The sequence below is a fragment of the Prionailurus bengalensis genome, chromosome D3 (genome assembly GCF_016509475.1).
Source record: "Prionailurus bengalensis isolate Pbe53 chromosome D3, Fcat_Pben_1.1_paternal_pri, whole genome shotgun sequence".
NCBI lineage: Eukaryota > Metazoa > Chordata > Mammalia > Carnivora > Felidae > Prionailurus > Prionailurus bengalensis.
Genome location: NC_057356.1, coordinates 14,705,169 through 14,731,469, shown reverse-complemented (window position 1 = coordinate 14,731,469; position 26,301 = coordinate 14,705,169). Strand labels below are relative to the sequence as shown.

Sequence of the window (26,301 nt, the reverse complement as noted above, 5' to 3'; positions counted from 1 at the left end):
AGCAGCCTAAGTCTGAGGAGAAACAGACATGTAACAGGCTGGTTACAACGTAACAGGTCAGGTACAACAGTGGACCTATAAATGAAGTGTCCTGGGAATACCGTCATGAAAGCGCTGAGAGGGCTCAGGGCCTGATGAGAAGCTGAGTGTTTGGGGTGTACGAAGTGGAATGTCAGAACAAGGGGAGTCAGAAGCAGAATGCAGAGGGCCTTCCTTGTTAAGACATGTTATTTCCATTTTAGCCTGAAGGCAGTTGCATCACCATCCTAGGTGTTTCAGCAGGGAAGTGAAGAGAGTTTTCTTTGAAAGACCTAGTGCACCAGTGTGAGGCTAGGCTCCAGCAGGAAGAAGCCAAGTACAGTGAGGTCAGCCAGGACGTTCTTTCTCTAGGTCCACCTGGAAGAGGCAGTGGGGGGAGAGTGGATCTGAGTGACATTTCTGAAGCAGAACTGACAGTAATTCCAACCGAACAGCATAAGAATTTCAGGAGAGAGAGAGGGGTCAAAAATGGCTTCAAAGTTTCTAATTTGGGAAACTGGATGAATAAGACATTATTCACTGAGATGAGCACAGAATGTGACTCAGTCGCAGATACAAAGTTCAGTAAGAAATCGTTGTGACCTGGAGTAATCAGGGAAACCCTCACAAATGAGCTAGCATGGTAAAAATATCAAAGTCTGCGAAAAAACCCAGTGTTCGCCTGCGCGAGGGAAAGAAGCGCCAAAGGCACGTTTATGGAATGAGCATCGGTGCATTCTGAGCTCCTTGGAGGGCAGCATTCAACTGGGAGGGAAAAAGGATGGAGCAAACTGAAATTTATCAAATACGTGCAGTGAGCCAGGCCCAAGCCCTTTGTCTGTGTTGTCTTGTCTCATCGGAAGAGAGACAAACCGCTGCACGTTTTTGAGCCAGGCAGCGAGTGATATGCTAATACTGTGCGTTAAAGAGATTAGCCCAGTTTGGTTGGTGGCAGTTCACAGATTGATTCTAGCACGCATTCTCAGTGGGGGGGTGGTACTGCCCCCGGGGGAGTAAGCATAGGCTCTTGTGGGAGAGGGGTCTCAGATACTACAATGGCCACAGTACATAAAGGGATATACAGTGTATCAGGTAGTATTCATTCACCTTTTAGGGGAGGGGAAAATCTAGAAAGCTCCTGGTGATGAAAACATAAAAATGATGAGAATGGAAAAAGAAAAAAAAAAAAAAGAAGAAGAAGAAGGTTGCGAAACATTGGGTTGGGGGAAGACACTAGAAGCAAAGTGATCAGGTGGTAGGAAATGGGGTATGGACAAAGATGGTGGTGGCACCTGTCAAACAGGCGGATCTGAAACGTATTTTGAATATAAAATAAGCAGGATTGGGCACACTGTAGGATATGAGAGGAAAGAGGAGGGTAGAATCAAAGTTATTTCTAGGGTTCAAGGCTTAGTTACATGTAAATTTGGTCAGACACAGAGAAGCCTAGAGAGAGGTGTCAGTAAGAAACTGATTAATTCCATACTAGACATGTTGCCATATTTGTTAGAAGGCAAAAAAGCCCAAGTGAAAAAGCCCAGTAGCCATTTGGAAATAAGATGTTTGGGATTCTTTTCTTCGGGCAGTTATTTCTCTTCTGATAGCACATATTTGGAAGAAGTGTGAAGCCAAGGGAACAATCGGTGCCAATAAAAGCTGTAGAAGACAATTATTCCTCAAAAGTTATAGAAACTATTATTTGTGACTTCACTAGAACCAGGTTCTAGTCAACTGAGTGAAGAATAACTCTTATAAGGGTACTTTTTTAAGAGTCTAAGTTTTTATGTACAAAAGTAATGCAAGAACATTAAAACAAAAGACAAACACAGAAAAATACATAGTTGAGTAGTGAAAGTTCTTGATAATCCCACACCGCCCAGTCTCTACCCTGACTACCATTAATTTGGCATCTGTGTTTCCAGATTTCTTTCTCCTTGTATGTATGTACTCATACATTCAGCTTATATAAAACTTTAACTTTACAAAAATAAGGTTACATTAGTATCAGTGGGTTTATTTGATTTGCAAGCCATAGAAACAAATTCTGGCTGCATGAGCGTGGAAAGGAATTTGTTGGAAGGATATGCGGTAGATAACAGCGATGAAGAACCAAGCTGGAAAAGATGAAGAATCAAGCTGGAAAAGCAAATTCTGTGACCTAGAGAGCAAGAGCCTAATGGACATTCCTCAGAGCACTGCCATTTGGTTGTATTCCCTCCCACCATATTTAATCTTTGTATCATTTCAGCTTCAGATTCAAATTCCTAGGAGGGCTACTCTCTGATTACAGATAGGGTGGAGGAGTTTCTCAAGCAAAAAAGAGGAGCCTGTTAACAAGAGAAGGGAAATGGATACTGAACCTACAAAAATGTCTAGCATACTCTTTTGTAACTCTTCTCTTTCTTTTTCTCATTCACTCTCTAGGACATACAGCCCTATGTGGTTCTTTTTAACCATTAATAGTAAACTTGGGGGGTATGGCTATAAAATTATTTATTTAATGACATACTTCTCAGTGGATATTTTGTTGACGTTTTATAATATTACTAACAGTGCCACAGGGAGCCTCTTTGTACACAGATCTTTTTACATGTATGCAAATATTTTGTAGGATATATCCTCAGAAGTGGAGTCTCTGGGTCACAGTGTATATATGTAAATTTTCAATAGATATTGCCAAACTGCCCTCTATGGGTTTTACTCCCACCAAAAAGAGCACTTGTCTATTTCTTTGCCAAAACTGAGTATGAGCAATCCTTTTAATTAATGGAAACGTTTAAAAGGACCACCATAGACTGGGTTGAGCCTCTTCCTCTATCATCACAGACGCTCGCTATTTTCTAACCAGTTAGGAAACCAAGAACTGAAACTAAGAAAGCGTTAAATGTCATAGGCTAACAACATCTCCATCAAAAGTCTGAACTCTAGTTCTTACTCAACCTCATGGGGCACGAGGACAAAATGTTTTACTTGAGCGAGATCAGCTCACTTTAAAGAAGTCAGTCGCACTTGGATCGTGGCTGGGAAGGGTTTATTATGGGACACGGCCTGGATTCACAGCTTACACAGGACGTAGGGTCTTATATAGTATGGTGATGTGTTCAGGGGCCGTGGTGTATGAAAAGTACATGTGTTTTGACACTAAGCTCTCTCTCAGCTTGGGGAGATGCACACAGCGTGTGATGTGAGCCAAGGGAAAGGGGGCCCTTGTGTCTCTCAGCTTAAACCGCCTCCAGGGCATACAGGCGCGGAGTGCGTTGGTGGGCAAAATCACTTGTACGTTAAATCTGCTTTTGTTTTTGTTCAGCTCACTTTATTTAATTGGTATGAGCTAAAGGTGTGCACACAGGCGCACAGTACGTTGTGTCATTTGTACAGATGAAACAACCACTGCATCGTGTCTAGCCAGAACAGAGGGATTCTTCAGAATATTGTGTCACAGGCTGAAAGACAGCGTAACGCAGGAAAACGTAAACCATTCTCTGGGACATCTTTTAATGGGAACTGTTGAAAATCCCCAGACCTGAGCTTTAGCCTTAGTTCTGCTTTATGGAAATTGAATGATCTTATGTTAGTCTCTCAATTCCCAAATGTTTTACTGTCATATGTAGAAGGGGTAAGTCCTTGCAATGTTAACACCTCATAGGGTTGCAGTGGGCATGGAATGAGATGCAAGAAATCACCTTTAAGAACTGAAAGCACAGGGGCGCCTGGGTGGCGCAGTCTGTTAAGCGTCCGACTTCAGCCAGGTCACGATCTCGCGGTCCGTGAGTTCGAGCCCCGCGTCGGGCTCTGGGCTGAGGGCTCGGAGCCTGGAGCCTGGAGCCTGTTTCCGATTCTGTGTCTCCCTCTCTCTCTGCCCCTCCCCCGTTCATGCTCTGTGTCTCTCTGTCCCAAAAATAAATAAACGTTGAAAAAAAAAAAAAAAAAACTGAAAGCACATTACATGTTTTTACGTAGGCACAGCAATAGGCTCATAAAAAGTCAAAATAATAATAATAATAATAATGGCAGCTTATCAACTTATGTCTCAGCAACCCAGATGTATGAATTAAAGGTAAAGGGAATAACTTAAAATTGTTGACAGGAAAACCATTTCATTATCGTGTTTCTCTCACTTTTTAAATCATTTATAAACACTAGATTTGAGATATTATATGCAAATTTTCACTTCTGAATACAGAAAAATAATAATGATACGTTAATATGTTCCAAAGCAGGTTCTTACGATCTTTCATTTCTTCACAAAGAATCACAGTTCATGGTGTAGGTACTGTTATCCTCACTTTACACCTGAGGAAACTAAAACATATATTAAAAGACATGCCCAACATCATACATAATGACTGACTCACACACCCTGAATATTTTTCTGCCGATTCTCAAACTTTACAATACATCAGAATTAGCTGGGTGGCATGTTCTTAAAACCAGTCACCTGTAGCCCTGGCATTTCGGATGCAGATATCCTGTGGCTAGCATCCTGAAACATCCCGTTAGACATAAAGGAAACCGTTTGATTTCTTCTGAAAGTGTTGTTTGCTTTGTCTTGTATTTTGTCCCCCCGATATGTTTCGGGGTTCTGGGCAGCCCAGACTCAGTTTGGACTTCTCAGTGTAGGAAAACATGTAATGAAATAAATGTCCAGTATCGGGAGACCTGGTACTCAAAGGTTAAAAATGAAATAGTAATCTAGGAACAGGACCTCTACCAATTGAAAGGGCTTCCCTTGGCTTTTCTCTTGGTCACTGGCCTAGAATAGCTTTAGTCTCTGAGGCCTCGCCATCCTTTGGTGCCACCTAGGGGCCAGTTATTGATTTTTAAAAGAAGACCGTTGGATGGTCCAGGTAGAGGAAAAAATACAACAAGGGAAAGCAAAATGCAGGAGGGAATGGGGAGCGATGCTCTAGGAGATTATCTTTTTCCCTTAAAACAAATACAAATTGCATTTGTACTTTAGATATTTCCCCACTAGCAAACATGCTCCCTGAGGGGATGTACTTGTTCATGGCTCTATCCCTAGTGCCTACAGCAGTGCCTGACACATAGGACGTGTGCAACAAATATTTGCTGAATAAACAAATGAATGATTAGTGACTTTGCTCCAGTAATAGATGCTGTGCTGTTTAAAGGACTTCTCTTCAAATGCATACAAGGCCCAAGTATGCAAGATATTCTCACCAACACCAATATACAAATGTTATTGATATTGTGTGAAAATAAATGACTTGCATTTTCTCCCATAATGGATGCTATCAGGGAAGAGAGGCACTCTTGTTCTAACTGAAAGTCCAACTCACAAGCCTTCTTCTTTCCTTGACCTTCTTAACTAATAGTAATACCAACCTCTGCAGAAATCTTACAGCATAAAGTTTGCCTCTTTTATAGCACTTACCACTTTCAACACTGTTCTTTCTCTTTTTTTTAATTTATACATAAAACCTACTTCCTTGTGTTAATTAAGGTTCTTTTGTCTGTATGTTAGTAAAATTTATTTGAGCTCGTTTAAGCCAAAACCAGGGAATTCATTACAGAAATATAGAAATATTCTGTAAAACCCAATAGCAATAATACAGCTGGTGTACAGGACAGCTTACCAGTTAGGAATATGGGCATCATTATATTCCCTGCATGTCTGTCTGCTTTTTCATTCTTTATGTTCTGAAGTCCAGCTTTCTCTAACCCTCAGCCCACATAGCAGTGGGTGGCTACCACATAGGTAGTTTTTATATGCCCCTCAGTTCCAGCCACACTTAGAGGTTAACTGTCTCTGCATCCCAATTCCAAATTCCCAGGAGAGAAAACGGATTGATTCACTTGGCTGTGAGTTGAGCATATAGCACTTCAACAACTGTGTAGTGCAGTTCCCTACTAGAGTGTTAGCAAGTTGAGGACAGAATCATGGCTTAGTAAACATTTTTTAAGTACCCAGAGCACAGGGTTCAGATCTTGGATATGGTGCCATTTAGGAAATATTCTTGAACTGGTGAGTGACAAGATATCACCCGACTACCTCTCTCTCTCTCTTTTTTTTTTTTTCTAGTTTTCTTTCTTTCCCCCCTTAAAGACAGAAAAACAAATGTACAAGGCAGGACAAAAAGTAAAAGAAAAGAAAGACAGACAGACATGAGTAGAACTGGAAAGAACAGAATGATTTGATCCAGAAATCATTAAACAGACTAATGGAAAAAATGGAAGACAAGAGATCTCATCTGTTTTTCCCAGCCTGCTCTTACTCTGAGATCTTTTTTTTTTTTTAATGTTTACTCATTTTTGAGAGACAGAGGCAGAGCATGAGCAAGGAAGGGGCAGAGAGAGAGGGAGACACAGAATCCAAAGCAGGCTCCACACTCAGCACAGAGCCCAACGTGGGACTCGAACTCACTAGCCGTGAGATCATGACCTGAGTCGAAGTTGGATATTTAACCACCTGAGTCACCCAGGTGCCCCTACTCTGAGATTTTAAAAAACAGATCATTGGCCTACTTCTAATACATGCAAAAATGAGGGGTTTTTTTTTTTCCCAAGAAAACTAAGAATATTGCAGACATTGCCAGTTTAAGTCTGTGATTTTCAAGTCTGACTACACGTTAGATTCACCTAGAGAACTCTTAAATATAGTGATGTCAGGGTCCCACCCCAGACAGTTATCAGGACTTCAGGTTGTAGGATTGAGGCATCTTAAGCTTGCAAAGGTTCTTCACATGATTTTAATGGGCAGCCCATATTGAGAACCAGTGGCGTAACTGAAGAAAAATGTACTTAGATCTCTCCAGGAGACCTCACCTGAGGAGGGTTCATGGCAGCTCTAGGAGATAAGAAGGGGTCAGGTGGAATTAATCCCACTTTACAGCTGGTGTAGTTGTGATGGCTGTGAAGTTGCCCATCTTGTAAAGTGATGGACCCACAAACAGAACCTAAACCTCCAGGGACAGTTAATCTAATCTCACTGAGTCGTGCTGCCGAGCGCTAATGGGCTTAATTAAGAGACCGTTTGTAGTGCCATTCCTCGCCATCTCTCACTTAGTGGTCCATTCCTTCTAATTCACCTCCAGTCACCTCTCGCCATGTATCTTTTGCTCCTGAATGCAGGAACTAAATAAAAAGAGGACCCAGAAGGAGATGGAACATGCCATGCTAATCCGACATGACGAGTCTACGCGAGAGCTGGAGTACAGGCAGCTGCACACGTTACAGAAGCTACGCATGGACCTGATCCGTCTACAGCACCAGACTGAACTGGAAAACCAGCTGGAGTACAATAAGAGGCGAGAAAGGGAACTGCACAGAAAGCATGTCATGGAACTTCGGCAACAGCCAAAAAACTTAAAGGTAAGAGGAAACGGAAGTGGTTCCCTATTTGTGCTCCAGGATACAGTTGTGCTGGATTACGTAGTCCCTGCGCCTGGAGGACTGTCAGATGTGCCTGGGCAACTCCTCAAAATTACAAATTTCTGGGCCCCACACCCACGGAATCAGAATCTCCAGAAGTGAAGCACAGAGGCCGTATATAACAAACGCCTGAGGAGATGCTGCTTTGGAAACCATTGTACTGGATGATCTCTCCATTTTTCTTTGTATAATGGCCTGCAGTTTCTCTGACCCCTTCATGTCCTGCCCTCTTTAAAATGGTAAATTGCGGACAAACAGCAGCCCGTGGTTCTAATCCCAGGAGATGAGGAAGTTACCTAGCAGGTATATGGCAGAGAGATTTCATCTGTCATGCTGGATTATTCGTAGTAACTACATTGAGTGCTTCTGTATTGAGAAAGACTAAAGCTACATCCAAGCTTGGTAGGAAAGAGTATGATTGAGTAGTGACATCTGCATGGGAGTGAAGAGTGAATCTACATGTGCCAGGCCCTGCACTAGAGATTTGGAATTCCTTTGGGCCTCACTGCCTGCAGATAATTTTAGCTGACTGCTGATTCACAGGCTCTGTGGACTAAGCCATTGCTGTATGTCAAGGGGGTCGCTGTCAGTGTTGACAGAGATACAAGGCCAGCCTCACAGTGGCCATGCTCCTGCCTAACCTGCCAAATCCTAACCTGTCTAATTAGTGATCTCTGTCATCACAACTCCAAGTGTTCGTGATATGCACATGTGACCATGAGGCAACCTGATGAACACCTTCGGGACTCAAGTAACACGGCCTACCTCCTCCTTGCCAAAATGCATAGTTGATATTGCCACGTGAAAGTCTAACTTCTTCACAGGGGAAGAAATCTAAAATCACTTTACCCTTTACACTTAGGCTGAAATCCAGTGGCATTGGATTATGATGTGAGGTATTATCCAGATGTTCTTTGTTGATTTGTCGAGGAAATGCAGAGCAGTGACAGCCAGCTTGTACATTGCCACCCCCTTTCTCACCTGGAAATGGGTTGGGTTGGGCGGGGGGAGATGACCAAAAATCATAGGGGGAGAAAACAACAAACAATAGAAGACACCGAAGATTTTGACTTGGAAGCCATTAAAATAATGAGCAGGCTTTCAACAAACTAAGCTTCGTAGTTTAGTTCAGTAGTTCTACAATCTGCTGAGAGTTGTGATCTCCTTGTAGTGGTTCATTTTTTTTAAATCCGTCTGTAAATTCAAAATTAGTTCTATGTATTTAATATAAGACCGAAAGTACTGGCAGTTAACTCTTATCTGTGTCGTATGTATTATTTTCATCATTACTGACTAGCAATGTGGGTCCCTGCACCAAAAGACAACGGGTCCCAGCACCTGTATTGTATTGTTACAATGGAAGTTTTCTGTATTTACTAATGTATTTGCATTTTTGTCTGCACAGGCCATGGAAATGCAAATCAAAAAACAGTTTCAGGACACTTGCAAAGTACAGACCAAACAGTATAAAGCACTCAAGAATCACCAGTTGGAAGTTACTCCAAAGAATGAGCACAAAACAATCTTAAAGACACTGAAAGATGAGCAGACACGAAAACTTGCCATTTTGGCAGAGCAGTATGAACAGAGTATAAATGAAATGATGGCTTCTCAAGCGGTAAGTGGTTAGGTTTGGTGCCACACCTTCAAGAGCTTTGGGAATCAAGAAAATTCAAGATCCAGCCTTTTGTTCCCAAGATGATTCTTGCACAAATTTAGGATATTGGCGTTTTTTCTGCCCAAAGAACCGAGGAAGTGACGACGCTGAATAAAGCCAAGCCAATGTGGATATTTGCTGGAGTGTGTCTTGTAAGACAGAGCTCAAGGAATAACATGCTAAATCAGACCCGTGGCACATAGGGACTTTGAGGGCAAGATGGGATAGATACTGCACATAATATCATTTTTTCGCTCATCAAAGATTGTGCAACTAGTGTCAGACACGAATGAATAAGACACACTCACACAGACACATTCATTCAATACACTTTTACTAAGCATCTGTGTTCAGCACTCTGCCGGGCTCAGAGAGAGTCATAAGCTAGAGAAACAACAGTCGGTTCTTGTCTTCACGCTATTTGTTAGTCAAAAAGTCAGATAATTAAGCGATAATAAAAAAGCATAATAAGTGCTTTGCAGTGGGAGGTATGGGGAGGTATGGGGAGCTATGGGAGGATGAGTGAGAACAGCTAATCTGGTCTAGGGAAACCTTCTCAGCAAGAGCCAAGGAGCTTGAAGGAATGTACTGAAGGAAACAGGCACCATGGAAAGGGGCCTACGTGGGCAAAGACCCAAAAGATGGAAAGTGTGCATTTGGGGACTGAAAGAACTTCGGTTTGAATACAAAGTTCAAGGAGGATGGTGGGAGCCCAAACTGGAGAGGTCATAAAGGTCGTGGTAACCCAAGGATGGGAGCTTGCCTGTGATTCAGTGAAGTTTTCCCAATGAGATGAGTCTTAAAGAGTAATCGTTTGTCAAACAGACGGAAAAGGAAAAAGTTATTCCCAGCAGAGGAAACAGTAAATGCAAAGATGCAAAGCCTCAAAGAGGACAGCACGTTTGAAGAACAATGAGTAGTTGTTATGGCAGGAGTATAAAGGGAAGCAGGTGAATAGTTGGGGATCAGACCCTCAACAGTCAGGAGTTCGGACATCATTCTATTAACAGTGGAGAGCTGCTGAAGGCTATTTTAAGAAGGAAAGTGACAGGATCAGATTTATGGTCTAGAAACATACTGGCAATAATGTGGCAACTGTAGGTATAAAGAGACGGTAAGGAAACCTTATAACCCAGGAACAAAACTATTGAAAGCCTGAACTGAGAACATGCTCCTGGAGATGGTGAGGAGGCAGAAGGATTTGAGAAATATTTAGAAGTTAGAATAGAGGGAGCTCAGTGACTAATTTGGGAGGTAGGTTTAATAACAGTGGAATGGGTCATGATTTTAGCAAGATAGAAAAATAGAAGGAAGGGTGAGTTTGGATGCTGGGCAGATAATTGACCAAGTTGTGGACGTGTTATCTGAGCTAGATGGGTATCCAGGTAGAGAGGTACAGAGATAGAAATCTGTAGTTCAAGGGAGTGTTAGTAGGCAAAACAAATAACTAGGCATCCGTGTTATGTTAGACGGGGAAGTTGCAGCTGTTAGGAATACCCTGTCCTTCTAGCAACAGGAGATTTTTATTAGGAAGAGGACCAAGGGAAGAGTTGTGGACACCACCATTTGAGAGCAGAGTAGAAGCAGACCAAAGAAGGTGAACAGTCATTGTGGGAGGGGAACTGGAGAGATCATGTCATAGACACCAGAACAGAAGCTTCTAGCTGATCATTTCAAATGTGGCAGAGAGACCAGCCAGACCTAGCAGTGGATTTGTCCAGTGAGTGTCACAGACAATCAGTGGAGGGGTGGGAGTGAAAGACATTATAGTGTGTTGAAGAACGTGATTATAAAGTGAGATAGAAACTTTATAACGAATGAGATTACTTTTCCCAGCTGCTCATCAGTGAAGGACAGGAGAAAGAACTGTAGCTAGAGGAAGAGACAGTTGAAAGAGGACTTCTGTTATTTGGGAAAGGCTTAAACGTGAGGTTGAGGGTAAGAGTGTATTCATTCATTCATTCATCCATCCGTCCATCCGTCCATCCGTCCAGTAAGTGTTTATTGAGTGCCCTACCGTGCCCTAGGCATCCTGGGGTACTGCAGTAAGACAGTCATCAATCATGTCTTCTTGGAATTTATGGAGGAGTGAGGAAGCGGGTCGAAAGAGTCCTCTCTGTGTAACGTCAGAGTAAGTGCAATGTGCCAACAATGTAAGCTGGAGCATAGGCTCGTCTGGAGAGTCAGAAAAGACCTCACAGATACAATGAGTATTTAAACTGAGGTGTAGGGAGCACATCTAGGCAAAAGGAACTGTATTTGTAAAGACAGGAGCTTCTGAAGAGCTCAGAGTCCATTATGTTTGGAATATAGAGAACGAGTCAAAGACCAAATGAGAGTAAGACTGGAGGGGTAAATAGGGGCCAGATCACACAGGGGCCTGTAAGTTTTCTTAAGGATTTTGTTCTTTATCCTAAAAGCAATGGGAGGCCATAGAATAGCATTAAGTGGTGGGGGGAGGGAAGGGAGACTGACATCAGCTTTGCATTTTTAAACAATCAGTCCAGTGACAGGCAGAGAATGGCCTGGAAGATGGTCAGATGGATCTCAGGGGATGGTGTATATATAGTTGCTGCTTTTACCTGGGCAGGAGCAAGTGGTGGCTAGACCGGAAGGGGGGATGGGATGGAGAAAGTGATGAAATTTGAGAGAGAAGCAGGAGGTGGAAGTGAAAGCATTTAGTAACAGAGTGAACACAGAGAATGAAGTAGATTAAGGATGACTCCCAGTCTCTAGTTTGAACAAAACAGTAGATGGTGGTGCCACTTATCTCTGTGGTAAAGAGGGAAGTTGAGCAGCTTGGGGAAGAGGGAAGGGAATGATCATTAGCTAATATTAGTCATGCTGAGCTTGAGGGCCTGGGCACCATCCAGGTGAAGATGTCTCTAGCAGACCAGATAAGCTAGTCTGGGCCTCAGGAGAGAAGTCTGAAATAGAGGTGTAGAGGTGGGAGTCATCCGCATATAGATGGTAATGGCAGCCTTGGGAATAGACGAGATTCCTTAGGAAGAGAGGTTAGAGGAAGACGTGAGCCCATGTATAATGGCTGGAAGGGAGGAAGTAGCTGGAAAGGAGAGGAGGGAGGGAAAAACCAAGAAGCTGTGGTATCTCAGAAGACAAGAGAGAGATTTCCAGAAGAAAAAGGCAATCCATGGTATTAAATGCTGCTGGGAGTCAGGTAAGATAAAGACCCCTTGCCATAGAAGTAAGGAGCAGGATGAGAAAGTACAGGGAGAGGTTCGTGGGTAGGAGAGGGGAGAGAGAATTGCTAGGGACATAAAGGCCGGTAGGATTTTCATCTCGTTCATCTTTGTGTTATTAGCATCTGCAACAATTCCTGGTTGGCATACACCAAGTACTTGATGAGTGATTGTTATAGAAGATGGACAGAATGGGCTCCAAGAATATAGGTTTACGGTTGCCCTTGAATAAAAGGAAGGAAATGCCCTTTCTTCTGAGGCAGGGAGGAGATACAAGTAGGCCTGATAAATGCTGCTATCCTTTACTGACTCCTTACCATGTGCCAGCCACTATTTTGGATATTTTTAAGTGTTATTTCATTCTTGTGAAACCCCTTTCACCTTTGAAGTAGTTCCTGTTTCAACCCCAATTTACCCGCAAGGAAACTGAGGTTTATTGAAGTAAAGCCACTTGCTTAGGGCAAGAGTTGGCAAACTGTTTCTGTAGAGGGGCAGGTAATAAATATTTTAGTCTTTGTGAACCACAGGGTCGCTGTCACAACTACTCAACTCTGCTGTTGTAGTGCAAAAGCAGTCCTGGATGGTACATAAATGAATGAGCATGTCTGTGTTCCAATAAACCTTATTGACAAAAATAGGCAGCAAGTCAGATTTGTCCCTTGGGCTATAATGTGCCAGCTCCTGGCTTTGGGGCTCACACAGTGGTAGTTAGCTGAGTAGTGATGAAGCTGGGATTTGACCCCATTTCGGGAGGAGTTTGTAAGCCTGGCCATATTACGTTATGAGGCTGCCATCACCTCCTTTCATTCACATTAATCCGCTTCAGGAAACAGACATGGTATTTACCTACAATTCATTAAAACATTTTAATGAGTTTGATATGTGCAACTTTGGGATGATGAACAGCAGATACTGGAATATCCTCTCTGATTTCTAGGCTGGCACTTTTACAGAGCAGAGCTGGTACGGAATAACATAGTTACGGGCATTAATAATAGAACGCCAGAAAGAAGAGAAGATGGAGACGTTCCAATGGTCTAAACTGCCCATAGGACGAACCTCTCACCCACTGAGCCAGGGCTCATAATAATTAACAGAAACAAGGAGAAAAGAACAGACTTTCATTCCCTTTATTGGTGAGGAAACTCCCATATTGAGAGGGAATTGATACATTTTATTGGGAGCCAGTAAACCCTTTGGCATTTATCTGTAAGGCTGCTCCTGCTGCAGACTGTCGTATCTTGTGTCTCTTCTCCCTTCATTTGGGAAAATAAGAAAAGAGGTTTCCTCTTCAGCGGATTTTAGTGAAAGCTGGGTAGGATTAATTACTAGAAAATACCATGGAGATATGATTGTTGTTTATTTTATGTTCATGTGATGTACTTCTCTAAAGTACTAAAGAAGACACTGTGCAGATAACTTCCTAAAACTATTCTAATAACATACCAAAAGTTTCTTAAGATATTGCAATATATATTGCTAATTGTCAAAAATTGCACCAATTAGGGAAGGGAGTGTAAAATGGAGAATAAGTGTCTTGGCGAAGTGGTCTGTGTAGAAACATGTGGATAAATTCAGTGTTGGCAGAACTACCTAATTCAAGGATTCTAATCTCTTAACTTCCCAGCTAAACTGAGGGCCTGATAGATTTAGACAAAACCAAGCCTAAGACAGGAGGATCATCAATCTCAAAACATAGTCCCACTAATAGCCCCAAACCTTCAGTTATGCTCATTGAAAGGTTGGCATTTGTGCTGGCTGACTTGGCCCATTCCCCATACAGGATCAGTAGCGTGGCATAATAACACAAAGTTCAGGAGCTAGAGGGAGCAAGGGGCACTCTATCGGCCTACTTTATAATCTGGGCTTTGCCGTTTCAAACCCAAATGTGCTCCTTGGGATCATCATGGCTATCTTCTGTGGGGAAGAGATTTTGAACCTTGGCTGTCTTCTGTGGGGAAGAGTTTTAGATTGGCTGGCCAGCAGGACAACTTGTATGGCCAGCAGTAGGGACCGCCATCACTTGCTAGGATCATAAGTGTACTGTGGGATAGGCCCCAAGTGTAATGGAGATTTGACTCCTTTTTTAGAGCTAAGGCTATCTCAATGTATGGTGGTTTGAGAGTTAAAGATACATTAGTATGAAAATGGTTAGTCAAAACCAAAATGATGATAACAGCTACTATTTACTAAGCGCTTGGTATGCATCTAGAACCATGCCTAGGATGTCGTGTGAATTCCTTCATTTAATGTTCATACCAATCTTAGACAGTAGGAACTATTACTGATATTTTCTTGAGAGGAACAAAACGGGACCCAGAGAAGTAACTTCTCAAGGTAACACACCCGAGCGAATCGTGGAGCTAGACCTCAAGCTCGGGAGTCTACATCCAAAACCCACCCACCGGCTTCATCACTGGGGCACGTAGCCCTCCTGACTCCTGCTACTGTGGTTTTAAGAAAACCAGTTTTTCTTAAGAAAAGAATGTGTTTGTTTTCTTAAGAAAGAATGCTTTAGGAATGTGTTTGTAGAACTTTGTAGCCCATGGGGCAGAACGCACTATTTCTGATTTCTAACTCTGAATGTACCCGGGGCCTCTGGTGTTCTGAGGGGGTCTGTTCCACTCTACACAAGGAGGCATCTTCCGGCAGGCAGCAGGCACTGTGAACCAGGGATGAATTACAGCGTGTGTCTTTTGTGCCCCACAGTTGCGGCTCGATGAGGCGCAAGAAGCTGAGTGCCAGGCCTTGAGGCTACAGCTACAGCAGGAGATGGAGCTGCTCAACGCCTACCAGAGCAAGATCAAGATGCAGACAGAGGCACAGCACGAGCGAGAGCTCCAGAAGCTGGAGCAGAGGGTGTCTCTGCGCAGGGCACATCTTGAGCAGAAGGTACGAAAGCACTACTCTGGGTCGCGCACAGCTGCGCGGAGGACAGGCCCTGGCCCAGGGAGCTGCCCTTCGCAGAGCCCGGCCCCTGCACCTAAACCGGGCGCTGTTCACTCATTATCTGCTGTTACACTCCTAGGACCCCTGAGAGGTAGGCCTGATCTCCATCCCACAGGCAGGATACTAAGGCTCCAAATGCTGAAGTTACTCGCATAAGTCTGACCCCACAGCCTAAGTAAGCTCTTTCTATTACCCTGCTAGGAAACCCTGTGCCTTCACAGCCAGGAGAACAACATGGGTCACCCGGTAGTTGATAGGACACATGTGAAAGGCACAATGAGCGGATAGCATGGCTGCTGAATGGTACGAGGAAGCCAGATGCGGGTTTGTTTTTTTATTTCCAGCTATTTCTAAACCGAAGGAAATCACCAGCAGGGCTCTTTAAAAGAAATTAAGAGGAAGAGAAGCTGATATTGCCCCGCATAATAAATGTTATCAGAAGTGAAATAGTCATTGCTGTAAATATTGCTGAGGAATAGGAAGTAGAAAAGATTTCATAAAGCATCTAAAAGCTGTTAAGCATTTATTTGCTTAACCAGTTATCTGTACCTTCTTCTGATACTTCCCTGAGACCAACGTAAGAGACTATTTTCACAGCTCCTGTTCTAGAACTAAATTGCTAATGACCCAGGGGGCGTTTGGCTCTCTATGGGAAAGCAGCACAGTCTAATTGTGCTTGAGTGTCTTTTAGCTTCTCCTGAGCCATCTCCTGCTGAGACAGGACACTGACCCGGATCAGCCAAGCTGCTTGGTCTGCTAGAATGATAGCGCTGGCTCGCCCCAGGCGGGCCCCAAACATTGTTACTCTTGTGAGCAGATTTTGAATATAATGGACTAGATACAAGACGTTTATCCCAGGATTCTCCCAGCCTTCCCCAGTCTAGTTTACGCTTAGTTCCTGGGTGTGCGTTCGTCACACGTGTGCATGTGTGTGGATGTGTGTGTTTGTGAGCGCCTGCCACTAAGAGCGGCTCCTTGCTTGTGCTTTTTTCAGATTGAAGAAGAGCTGGCTGCCCTTCAGAAGGAACGCAGCGAGAGAATAAAGTACCTATTGGAAAGGCAAGAGCGAGAGATTGAAACTTTTGACATGGAGAGCCTCAGAATGGGATTTGGGAATTTGGTTACATTAGATTTTCCTAAGGAGGACTATAGATGAGATTAAATTTTTTTGCCATTTACAAAAAAAAAAGAAAAAAAAAGAAAAAAAAAAGAAAACAGAAAAAAATTCAGACCCTGCAAAACCACATTCCCCATTTTAACGGGCGTTGCTCTCACTCTCTCTCTCTCTTACTCTTACTGACATCGTGTCGGACTAGTGCCTGTTTATTCTTACTCCATCAGGGGCCCCTTCCTCCCCCCGTGTCAACTTTCAGTGCTGGCCAAAACCTGGCCATCTCTTCTATTCATAGTACACGTCACAGTATTGATGTGATTCAAAATGTTTCAGTGAAAACTTTGGAGACAGTTTTAACAAAACAATAAACCAACAACAACAACAAAAAAGTGGGTATATATTGCTTTAAGCAATCACTCATTACCACCAATCTGTGAAAGTAAAGCAAAAAAATAAAAATAAAAATAATAATAATAATAAATGCCAAGGGGGAGAGAGACACAATATCCGCAGCCTTACACCTTAACTAGCTGCTGCATTATTTTATTTTATTTTATTTTTTTGGTATTTATTCATCAGGAATAAAAAAAAAACAAAGTTTTATTAAAGATTGAAAATTTGATACATTTTACAGAAACTAATTGTGATGTACATATCAGTGGTGACATATTATTACTTTTTTGGGGACGGGGGGGTGGGCGGGGTGAAGAGATCTTGTGATTTTTAAGAACCTGCTGGCAAGAGTTTAACTTGTCTTCAGCATATTCTGATTGTATCATAATCATTTTCTGCTGTTGCAGAGGATGTGAATACACTTAAGGAGCTCACAGAATCCCAGTAGCACAAATTGGGCTTTGGCAAATCGTGTATTTTGTGTATAGAAGGAATTTAAGGAGAGGTATTACTTATTTTCATATTGTATTTTAACTGTTTCTCTGATCAAATTTTTTTACTTCCTCCTCCTATTCCTCCCCACCTTCCTCCTTTTCCAATTCAGTATTTGGAGTTCAACACTGTCTCTCAATCAGATCATCTGGATCTTTTTCTTTATTTCCCTTCCCCTCCCTGAGTCCCATAACTTGGTCATAAATATTGCATTATTCACACTTTCAAACTGTGTATTTTCTTACAATAAAAAATGATGAAAAAAAAAAGGCTTTACTTCTTTTGCATGCACTTTAAAAAAAACAAAACAAAACATTTTTCAGGTTCCAAGGAAGAGCATGATAACTGTCAGAGCTTTTAATTATATTTGTAAATAAAAGTGTTCATCACATCGCCTTGCTGTGTTATTGTAGCAGGAAGTTTCCCTTCTAGGTTCACCAGTTTGTAATTCAGAGGGAGACCTGCCCTCCAGAAATCATTCTCCGTAGCCCTGGTTGCTTCTTGAAGAAGAGCCATCCAAGACTTTCAGGTAAAGCTGTATCTTCCAAGTTCTTCTACAGGGATGAAGATAATGTTGCACTGTTTGAAGTGGTCAATTGCTCCTTTTTGCCCTTTAGAAAAAGGCACGTGTGCATGCATGTGCGCGCACACACACACACGCACACACACACACACACACACACCAATGTGCCAGTCATACTTAGGCACATACACTGCAGAGAAAGAAGCAAGCTATTAAGGAGAGATTATGACCAAACATGTGAAATGATCCCACTGTAATAGTAGATCCCCTCAAATTCTGATTTCATTAGAATAATTTTATGTACATAACAATGAGGTGATAAAATATATAACTTTTTTTGTAATGCTTATTTATTTTTTGAGAAAAAGAGACATAGGCAGGGAAGGGGCAGAGAGAGGGAGACACAGAATCCAAAGCAGGCTCCAGGCTCTGAGCTGTCGGCACAGAGCCTGACATGGGATTTGAACCTACGGACCATGAGATCTTGACCTGAGCTGAAATCAGATGCTTAACCAGCTGAGCCACCCAGGCGCCCCTAAAATATACAACTTCTAATATACGGTTTTGGGGTCAAGACATTTTCAGGAAAATCTTTTATTTTTATGGTCCTAAGTCCTGGATGTTGAAAATTTATCTTTAGCATGATGACCTGAAGATCATTCTTGTGTCCTACAGAATGTTCAGTCATCATTAACAAATGTGACCAGTCATGTTCACTCTGACAGACTAAAGCAGAGAGATATACTCAAAAAATTATAAAATAATTATCAACCATAAAACCTTTGATAATTATCACCCAGTTTCCTAGCAGCTTCGTTCATTGAAGTTTCTATATTAGGTACCTCAGAAAATAACACTGGAAAGGGCTGGAAAGAATACTCATAATTGCCCATGAAAAACAGATAACCTGTATTGCATGCTTCTGCTTACTATTTGATGGGACACTACATTAAGCATTTTACAGATGAGGAAATAAGCTCAGACCAAGGGAAAGTGGTGGCCGTGGAGTATGAACTGAGACCTGTCTGATTCCAGAACCCACACTCCTAAGCATAGGTCACGCTGCCACTCAGAAGGACATATTATATCATTAGTAAGGCAGAAAAACTTCCCATGGTTTGTTTCATGTCCCTCGGGAGTGGAAAAAAAAAAAAAAAGCCATCTAGCTAGCCTGTTTAAGGGCTTATTTCCATGAGATTGTAAGTGCTGATCTTTATAAAAGTGCCTCCTCCACAAGTTTGTCGGTGATGTGCCCCAAGGTAGAGCCACCAGAAAGAAGGAATGTGAGTCCCTGCTCCTAACACCTGGAATAGACTGAGTCTTCCACCTCCTAGGACCTACATGAGGAGGCAGTGAGAAGAGACAGGAAGCAGAACGGCCGCAAGAGAACAGGAACAAAAGTGGTGCTAGGGCAGCAGTGGAGAGCCTGTGTCCTGTATTCTTCCAGCATATACTGATCTCCCTGGAAAGAAGAAAGTATTGCCGGTTCGTCATATGTATGGTAAGGACTGCTTACGTTTGACTTGCAACTATTCATTCAACGAGTACCTTATAGGTCCGTACGGTACAATGCCAGAAAACGTAACGTCATAGCATCAGTGTCTCTTAAAAAGGTAAAGATGCTTGCCCTCCTGGAGTTTACATTAAGGGGTAGGAGGAAAACGATAACACAATAATTATAATAAATTACCTTACACAGTCATAAGTGCCATAGATAAAGGAAAAGGGGAACGATAAGGGGGTACTAGAAGTGCCAAGATCCTATTTTGCTCATTCACTCAAGAAATAGTTAGCGAACATCTGTGTGCCTGGAGGGAGTGGCAGTAAACAGGTCCCTACTCTGTAGGAGCTCATGGTTTAAATCTCCACTGAAACAAGTAAGTCAAGGGACTAGGTTAATCAATAGTGGACTAAGACAAGCCATGACAATTCAAGTGGTAGGTACCACCAGGAGTTGAACTGAAACAATTACAGTCATAGAGAATACCAGACAACACGTACCAGTGATGTTGAATTGAGTAAAAAAAAAAAAAAAAAAATGTTTTTTTTCTTGAGTTTGCCACCATCTGTAATTATGTATCTGTTGAAAAAGCATATTCCAGGGGTGCTTGGGTGGCTCAGTCAGTTAAGGGTCTGACTGTCTTGATTTCAGCTCAGGATCTCACAGTTTGTGAGTTGGAGCCATGCTTTGGGATCTGTGCTGACAGTGCAGTACAGAGCCTGCTTGGGAATCTCTCTCCTCCCTCTCTCTGCTCCTCCCTGGCTTGCTTTCTCTTTCTCTTAAGAATAAATAAACTTTAAAAATCCTTGGAGTTAAAAAAACAAAAACATATTCTGGGGCAAGTGGAAACATGCCCATGTAAGAACACCACATCCCCCTCCAATTTTAATGGAGTAATGTATTTTGTCAAAGAAAGGATAAGGTATAAAAAATATATTTTTATTCTAGTTTGGCATAGTTTGGCATAGTCGCATGCAAGTCTTTTCCACTGATTACAACTAAAAACTAGACCAAACACAAAAGAAACTGAGGACCCTAGGGGGGGGAAAAAAAAAAAAGCATGTGGATTGTGGAAGAGTCACCTAGACAGAGGAATGAAGGTAAAATAAAATCATCCTCAGATGAATAAAAATTAAGAGAATTTATTGTCAGCAGGCCTACTCTACAAGAAATGCTAAAGGAAGTTCCTCATAGTGAAGGAAAATGATACCAGAAGGAAAAACTTGGATCTCTGGGAACAAAGGAAGAATAACAAATGATAAAAATCTAGATAAATAAAAGACTTTTTCCCGTCCTACATTCTTTAAAATATATATATATTTGAAAGCAAAAATTTTAACATCATCTACAGAGGGTTTTGATGTATGTAAATGCAATTCATGTGACAACTATAACAAAATTTGGGGGTCAAGGACCCATATGGTTGCCATGCTTCTACTTATTACGTGAAGCTTATACTTGTTACAAAATGAAGAATTTTGTATTCTTCTTCTAAGCAGATTATGAAAAATTAGGTATGTATATTGTAATTCCTGGAGTAACTACCAAAAACAAAAAGAAAACCTAAAGAGGCATAACAGTCCAAATTCCAATAGGTAAAATATTCAAATAATCCAAAAGAAGGCAGGAAAGGGAAAACAGAGATATAAAAAGAGGAGCAAACAGAAAACATAACAGGGTCAACCTAAATCCCACCATTAGCAGGAATTACATTAAATATTAGCAGTCTACGGGGTGCCTGGGTGGCTCAGTCGGTTAAGCAGCCATCTCTTGATCTCGGCTCAGGTCATGATCTCACGGTTCATGAGTTTGAGCCTCACATTAGGCTATGCACTGATGCAGTGGAGCCTGCTTGGGACTCTCTTTGTCTCCCTCTCTCTCTGTCCCTCCCCTGCTTGTGTGCTCTCTCTCAAAATAAACTTAAAAATATATATATTAACGGTCTCTAAATAATCCAGTTAAAATTGACAGTGAATTTTTAAAAGGACTATATGCTATCTATAAGAGACAAACTAAATATTAAAGACACAGATAAGGTGAAAGTAAATGATTGGGCCCTGGAGTCTTGTTTTTTGGAAGATTTTTGATTACCAATTCGATTTCTTTACTGGTTATGGGTCTGTTCAACTTTTCTTGTTTCAGTTTTGGTAGTTTAAATGTTTCTAGGAATTTGCCCATTTCTTCCAGATTGTCATTTTATTGGCGTATAATTGCTCATAATATTCTCTTATTATTGTTTGTATTTCTGCTGTGTTGGTTGTGACCTTTCCTCTTCCATTCTTGATTTTATTTATTTGGTTCCTTTCCTTTTTCTTTTTGATCAAACTGGTGAGGGATTTATCAGTTTTGTTAATTCTTTTAAAGAACAAGCTCCTGGTTTCACTGATCTGTTCTACTGGTTTTTTGTTGTTGTTTGGTTGGTTGGTTTCGATTTCTGCTCTACTTTCTGCCTTTATGCTGGCTTTGTGTTTTATTTGCTGTTATTTTTCCAGTTCTTTAAGGTGTAAGGTTAGGTTGTGTATCTGAGACCTTTCTTCCTTCTTTAGGAAGGCCTGGATTGCTATATACTTCTCTCTTATGACCGCCTTTGCTGTGTCCTAGAGGCGTCGGGCTGTGGTGTTATCATTTTCATGGACTTCCATGTACTTTTTAATTTCCTCTAAAAACTGAGAGCTTTCCCCCTAAGCTCAAGAACATGACAGGGATGTTCACTCTCACCAGTTATTCAACATAGTCTTAGCCTCCAGTCAGACAACACAAAGGAATAAAAGGCATCCAAATTGGCAAGGAGGAAGTCAGACTTTCACTCTTTGCAGATGACATGATACTCTATATGGAAAACCCAAAAGATTCCACCAAAAAACTGCTAGAACTGATCCATGATTTCAACAAAGTTGCAGGATATAAAATCAATGCACAGAAATCAGTTGCATTCCTATATACCAATAATGAAGCCACAGAAAGAGAAATCAAGGAATCAATCCCATTTACAATTGCACCAAAAACCATAAAATACCTAGGAATAAACCTAACCAAAGAGATGAAAAATCTGTACAATGAAAACTATAGAAAGCTTATGAAATAAATTGAAGAAGACACAAAAAAATAGAAAAAGATTCTCTGCTCCTAGACAGGAAGAACAAATATTGTTAAAATTACCCAAAGCAATCTACATATTCAATGCAATCCCTATCAAAATAACACCAGCATTCCTCACAGAGCTAGAACAAACAACCCTAAAATTTGTATGGAACCAGAAAAGACCCCAAATAGTTAAAGCAATCCTGAAAAAGAAAAACAAAGCTAGAGGCATCACAATCCCGGACTTCAAGATGTATTACAAAGCTGTAATCATCAAGACAGTATAGTACTGGCACAAGAACAGACACTCAGATCAATGGAACAGAATAGAGAACCCAGAAATGGACCCACAAACATATGGCCAACTAATCTTTGACAAAGCAGGAAAGAATATCCAATGGAATAAAGACAGTCTCTTCAGCAAGTGGTGCTGGGAAAACTGGACATTGGCATGCAGAAGAATGAACCTGGACCACTTCCTGACACCATACACAAAAATAAACTCAAAATGGATGAAAGACCTAAATGTAAGACAGGAGGCCATCAAAATCCTAGGGGAGAAAGCAGGCAAAAACCTCTTTGACCTCGGCCACAGCAATTTCTTACTCAGCACATCTCCGGAGGAAAGGGAAACAAAAGCAAAAATGAACTATTGGGACCTCATCAAAACAAAAATCTTCTGCACAGCGAAGGAAACAATCAGTGAAACTAAAAGGCAATGGATGGAATGGGACAAGATATTTGCAAATGACATATCAGATAAAGGGTTAGTATCCAAAATCTATAGAGAACTTATGAAACTCAACACCCAAAAAACAAATAATCTAGTGAAGAAATGGGCAAAAGACATGAATAGACACTTCTCCAAAGAAGACATCCAGATGGCTGACAGACACATTAAAAAATGCTCAACATCAGTCATCATCAGGGAAATACAAGTAAAACCACATGAGATACCACCTCACACCTGTCAGAATGGCTAACATTAACAATTCAGGCAATGACAGATGTTGGTGAGGATGCAGAGAAAGAGGATCTCTTTTGCAAACTGGTGCAGCCACTCTGGAAAACAGTATGGAGGTTCCTCAAAAAATTAAAAATAGACCTGCCCTATGACCCAGCAGTAGCACTGCTAGGAATTTACTCAAGGGATACAGCAGTACTGATGCCTAGGGGCACTTGTACCCCAATGTTTATAGTAGCACTCTCAACAATAGCCAAATTATGGAAAGAGCCTAAATGTCCATCAACTGATGAATGGATAAAGAAATTATGGTTTATATACACAATGGAGTACTACATGGCAATGAGAAAGAATGAAATATGGCCCTTTGTAGCAACGTGGATGGAACTGGAGAGTGTGATGCTAAGTGAAATAAGCCATACAGAGAAAGACAGATACCATATGTTTTCACTCTTATGTGGATCCTGAGAAACTTAACAGAAACCCATGGGGGAGGGGAAGGAAAAAAAAGAGGTTAGAGTGGGAGAGACAGCCAAAGCATAAGAGACTCTTAAAAACTGAGAACAAACTGAGGGTTGATGGGGGGTGGGAGGGAGGAGAGGGTGAGTGATGGGTATTGAAGAGGGAATCTTTTGGGATGAGCACTGGGTGTTATATGGAAACCAATTTGACAATAAATTTCATATATTAAATAAAAAATAAATAAATGAAATAGAGGATAAACAACAAAGAAACCATCCAAGCCAAAAGCTTATTCTTTGAAAAGAGCAACCAAATTGACAAATTCCTGGCTAGACTTACCAAGAAAAAACAAATTGCCAGTATCAGGGGTGAATAGGGGAGTTATCATCACAGATCCTACAGATATGAAAAGGATAATGAGAGAAAACTATGAATAACTTCATAGCAACAAATTTGAAAACCTGAATGAAATACACTTATTTCTTAAAAAACCAACTTAACCAAAATTGACACAAGTAGAAATAGAAACTTAATAGCCCTATATCTTTAAATTTTTTGAATTTGTCATAAAAAGTTTCTCCAAGAAAAAACTTCAATTCCAGACAGTTTCACTAGTGAATTCTATCAACATTCAAGGAAGAAGTAACACAAACCTTACACAATTTTTTTCAAGACATAAAGAAGACAGGATCACTACCCAACTTGTTGTGTGTATATGTAATATCAAAACCTGACAAAGAAGGGGAGAGGGACAGACAAAATAGGTGAAGGGGATTAAAAGGTACAAACTTCCAGTTATAAGTAAGTCATGGAGATGAAAAGTACAGCATAGGAAACACAACAGATGGTGACTACACTTGTGGTAAGCACTGAGTAATGTATAGAATTGTAGAATCATGTACACCTAAACCTAATATGACATTGTATATCAACTATACTTCAATAATAAAAAATCTGGAAAGACTTTATCAAAAAAAAAGCAAAATATAAATGAATGTACCTTATAAATATGGATATAAGATTGCTTAATAAAATATTAGCAGATGGAAACTAGCAATATTTTAATTTTTTTTAAATTTTTTTAACATTTATTTATTTTTGAGACAGAGAGAGACAGAACATGAATGGGGGAGGGTCAGAGAGAGAGGGAGACACAGAATCTGAAACAGGCTCCAGGCTCTGAGCAGTCAGCACAGAGCCCGACGCAGGGCTCAAACTCACGGACCATGAGATCATGACCTGAGCTGAAGTCGGACGCTTAACCAACTGAGCCACCCAGGCGCCCCGGAAACTAGCAATATTTTAAAAGATTTGTATTACAGGACGCCTGGGTGACTCAGTCAGTTGAGATTCTGACTCTTGGTTTCGGCTCAGGTCATGATCTCATGGTTCATGGGTTTGAACCCTGCTTAGGGCTCTGTGCTGACAGTGCAGAGCCTGCTTTGTATTCTCTCCCCCTCTCTCTGTCCCTCCCCCACTCACGTACTCTCTCTTCCTCTCTCTCTCAAAAACAAACATTAAAAAAAAAGGTTGGTAGTACACAATGAACAAGAAAGGTTTATCTCATAAATACAAAGTTGATTTAACACTTGAAAATCAATGTAATCACTATATTAACAAAATAAGTGGGAAATTCATGAAATCATTTCAGTAGAAGCAGAAAAAGCATTTGGAAAAAGTTCTACATCCATTCATTAAAAAGATAAAAACCAAGAACTCCTAGCAAATTAAGAATAGCAGGAGGGGCGCCTGGGTGGCTCAGTCAGTTGAGTTTCTGACTTCAGCTCAGGTCATGATCACTGGTCCATGATTTAGAGCCCCACATCAGGCTCTGTGCTGACAGCTCAGAGCCTGGAGTCTGCTTCAGAATCTGTGTCTCCCTCTCTCTCTGCCCCTCCCCCACTCATGCTCTGTCTCTTTCAAAATAAATAAATATTAAAAACAGACTGAGGGAGGCTATCCCCCTATTTCTAAGGTTATAATATCTTTTCCTATGTATTCTTTTCATGTGATCTTCTTGCGCATACACTTGACCTTCTTTGGTTGGATTGTTGACCTTTTTCTGAATCATTTTTGAGTCTATACCTGTCCTAGACCAGGAAACTAACATACTACCATAATTCCTCATTGATTTTTCAGTCTCTATGAGTGAGAAAGTACTGTGGTTAGCAGAGAAGTCTCAAAGAAAACAGGAGTTTAGAGAGAAAAGAGTAAATTATTAAAACAAAATTTTTTAAACACTTATTTATTTTTGAGAGACTGAAAGAGACAGAGCATGAGCAGGGGAGGGGCCCAGAGAGAGGAAGACACAGAATGTGAAGCAGGCTCCAGGTTCCAAGCTGTCAGCTCAGAGTCTGACATGGGGCTTGAACCCTCAAACCGTGAAATAATGACCTGATCCGAAGTCAGACGCTTAACAGACTGAGCCACCCAGGCTCCCCTCATCTTAAATACACATAAATACCAAATTATTAAAATGTTTAAAGTTTGAGAAAATCAGTTAAGGGCACGGGGAGAAAAAGGTACTTTCATGTACCATTGACGTTGAGTATAAG

The 26,301-nt window shown here is 41.3% G+C and overlaps 1 protein-coding gene across 4 annotated transcripts in view; it reads left to right on the top strand.

The window, feature by feature from the left end:
• The window catches only part of TAOK3 (TAO kinase 3), a 183,702-nt gene extending 166,096 nt beyond the window's left edge, over positions 1–17,606 (top strand). For all 4 annotated transcript variants that reach the window (XM_043557718.1, XM_043557721.1, XM_043557719.1 and 1 more), the window contains 4 exons: positions 7,111–7,350; positions 8,816–9,028; positions 14,977–15,159; positions 16,211–17,606. In XM_043557718.1, coding sequence (XP_043413653.1) covers positions 7,111–7,350; positions 8,816–9,028; positions 14,977–15,159; positions 16,211–16,372 — 798 coding nt within the window. In that variant the 3' untranslated portion in view covers positions 16,373–17,606. The remainder of the gene's footprint in view (positions 1–7,110; positions 7,351–8,815; positions 9,029–14,976; positions 15,160–16,210) is intronic.
• Positions 17,607–26,301: the final 8,695 nt, after the last annotated feature.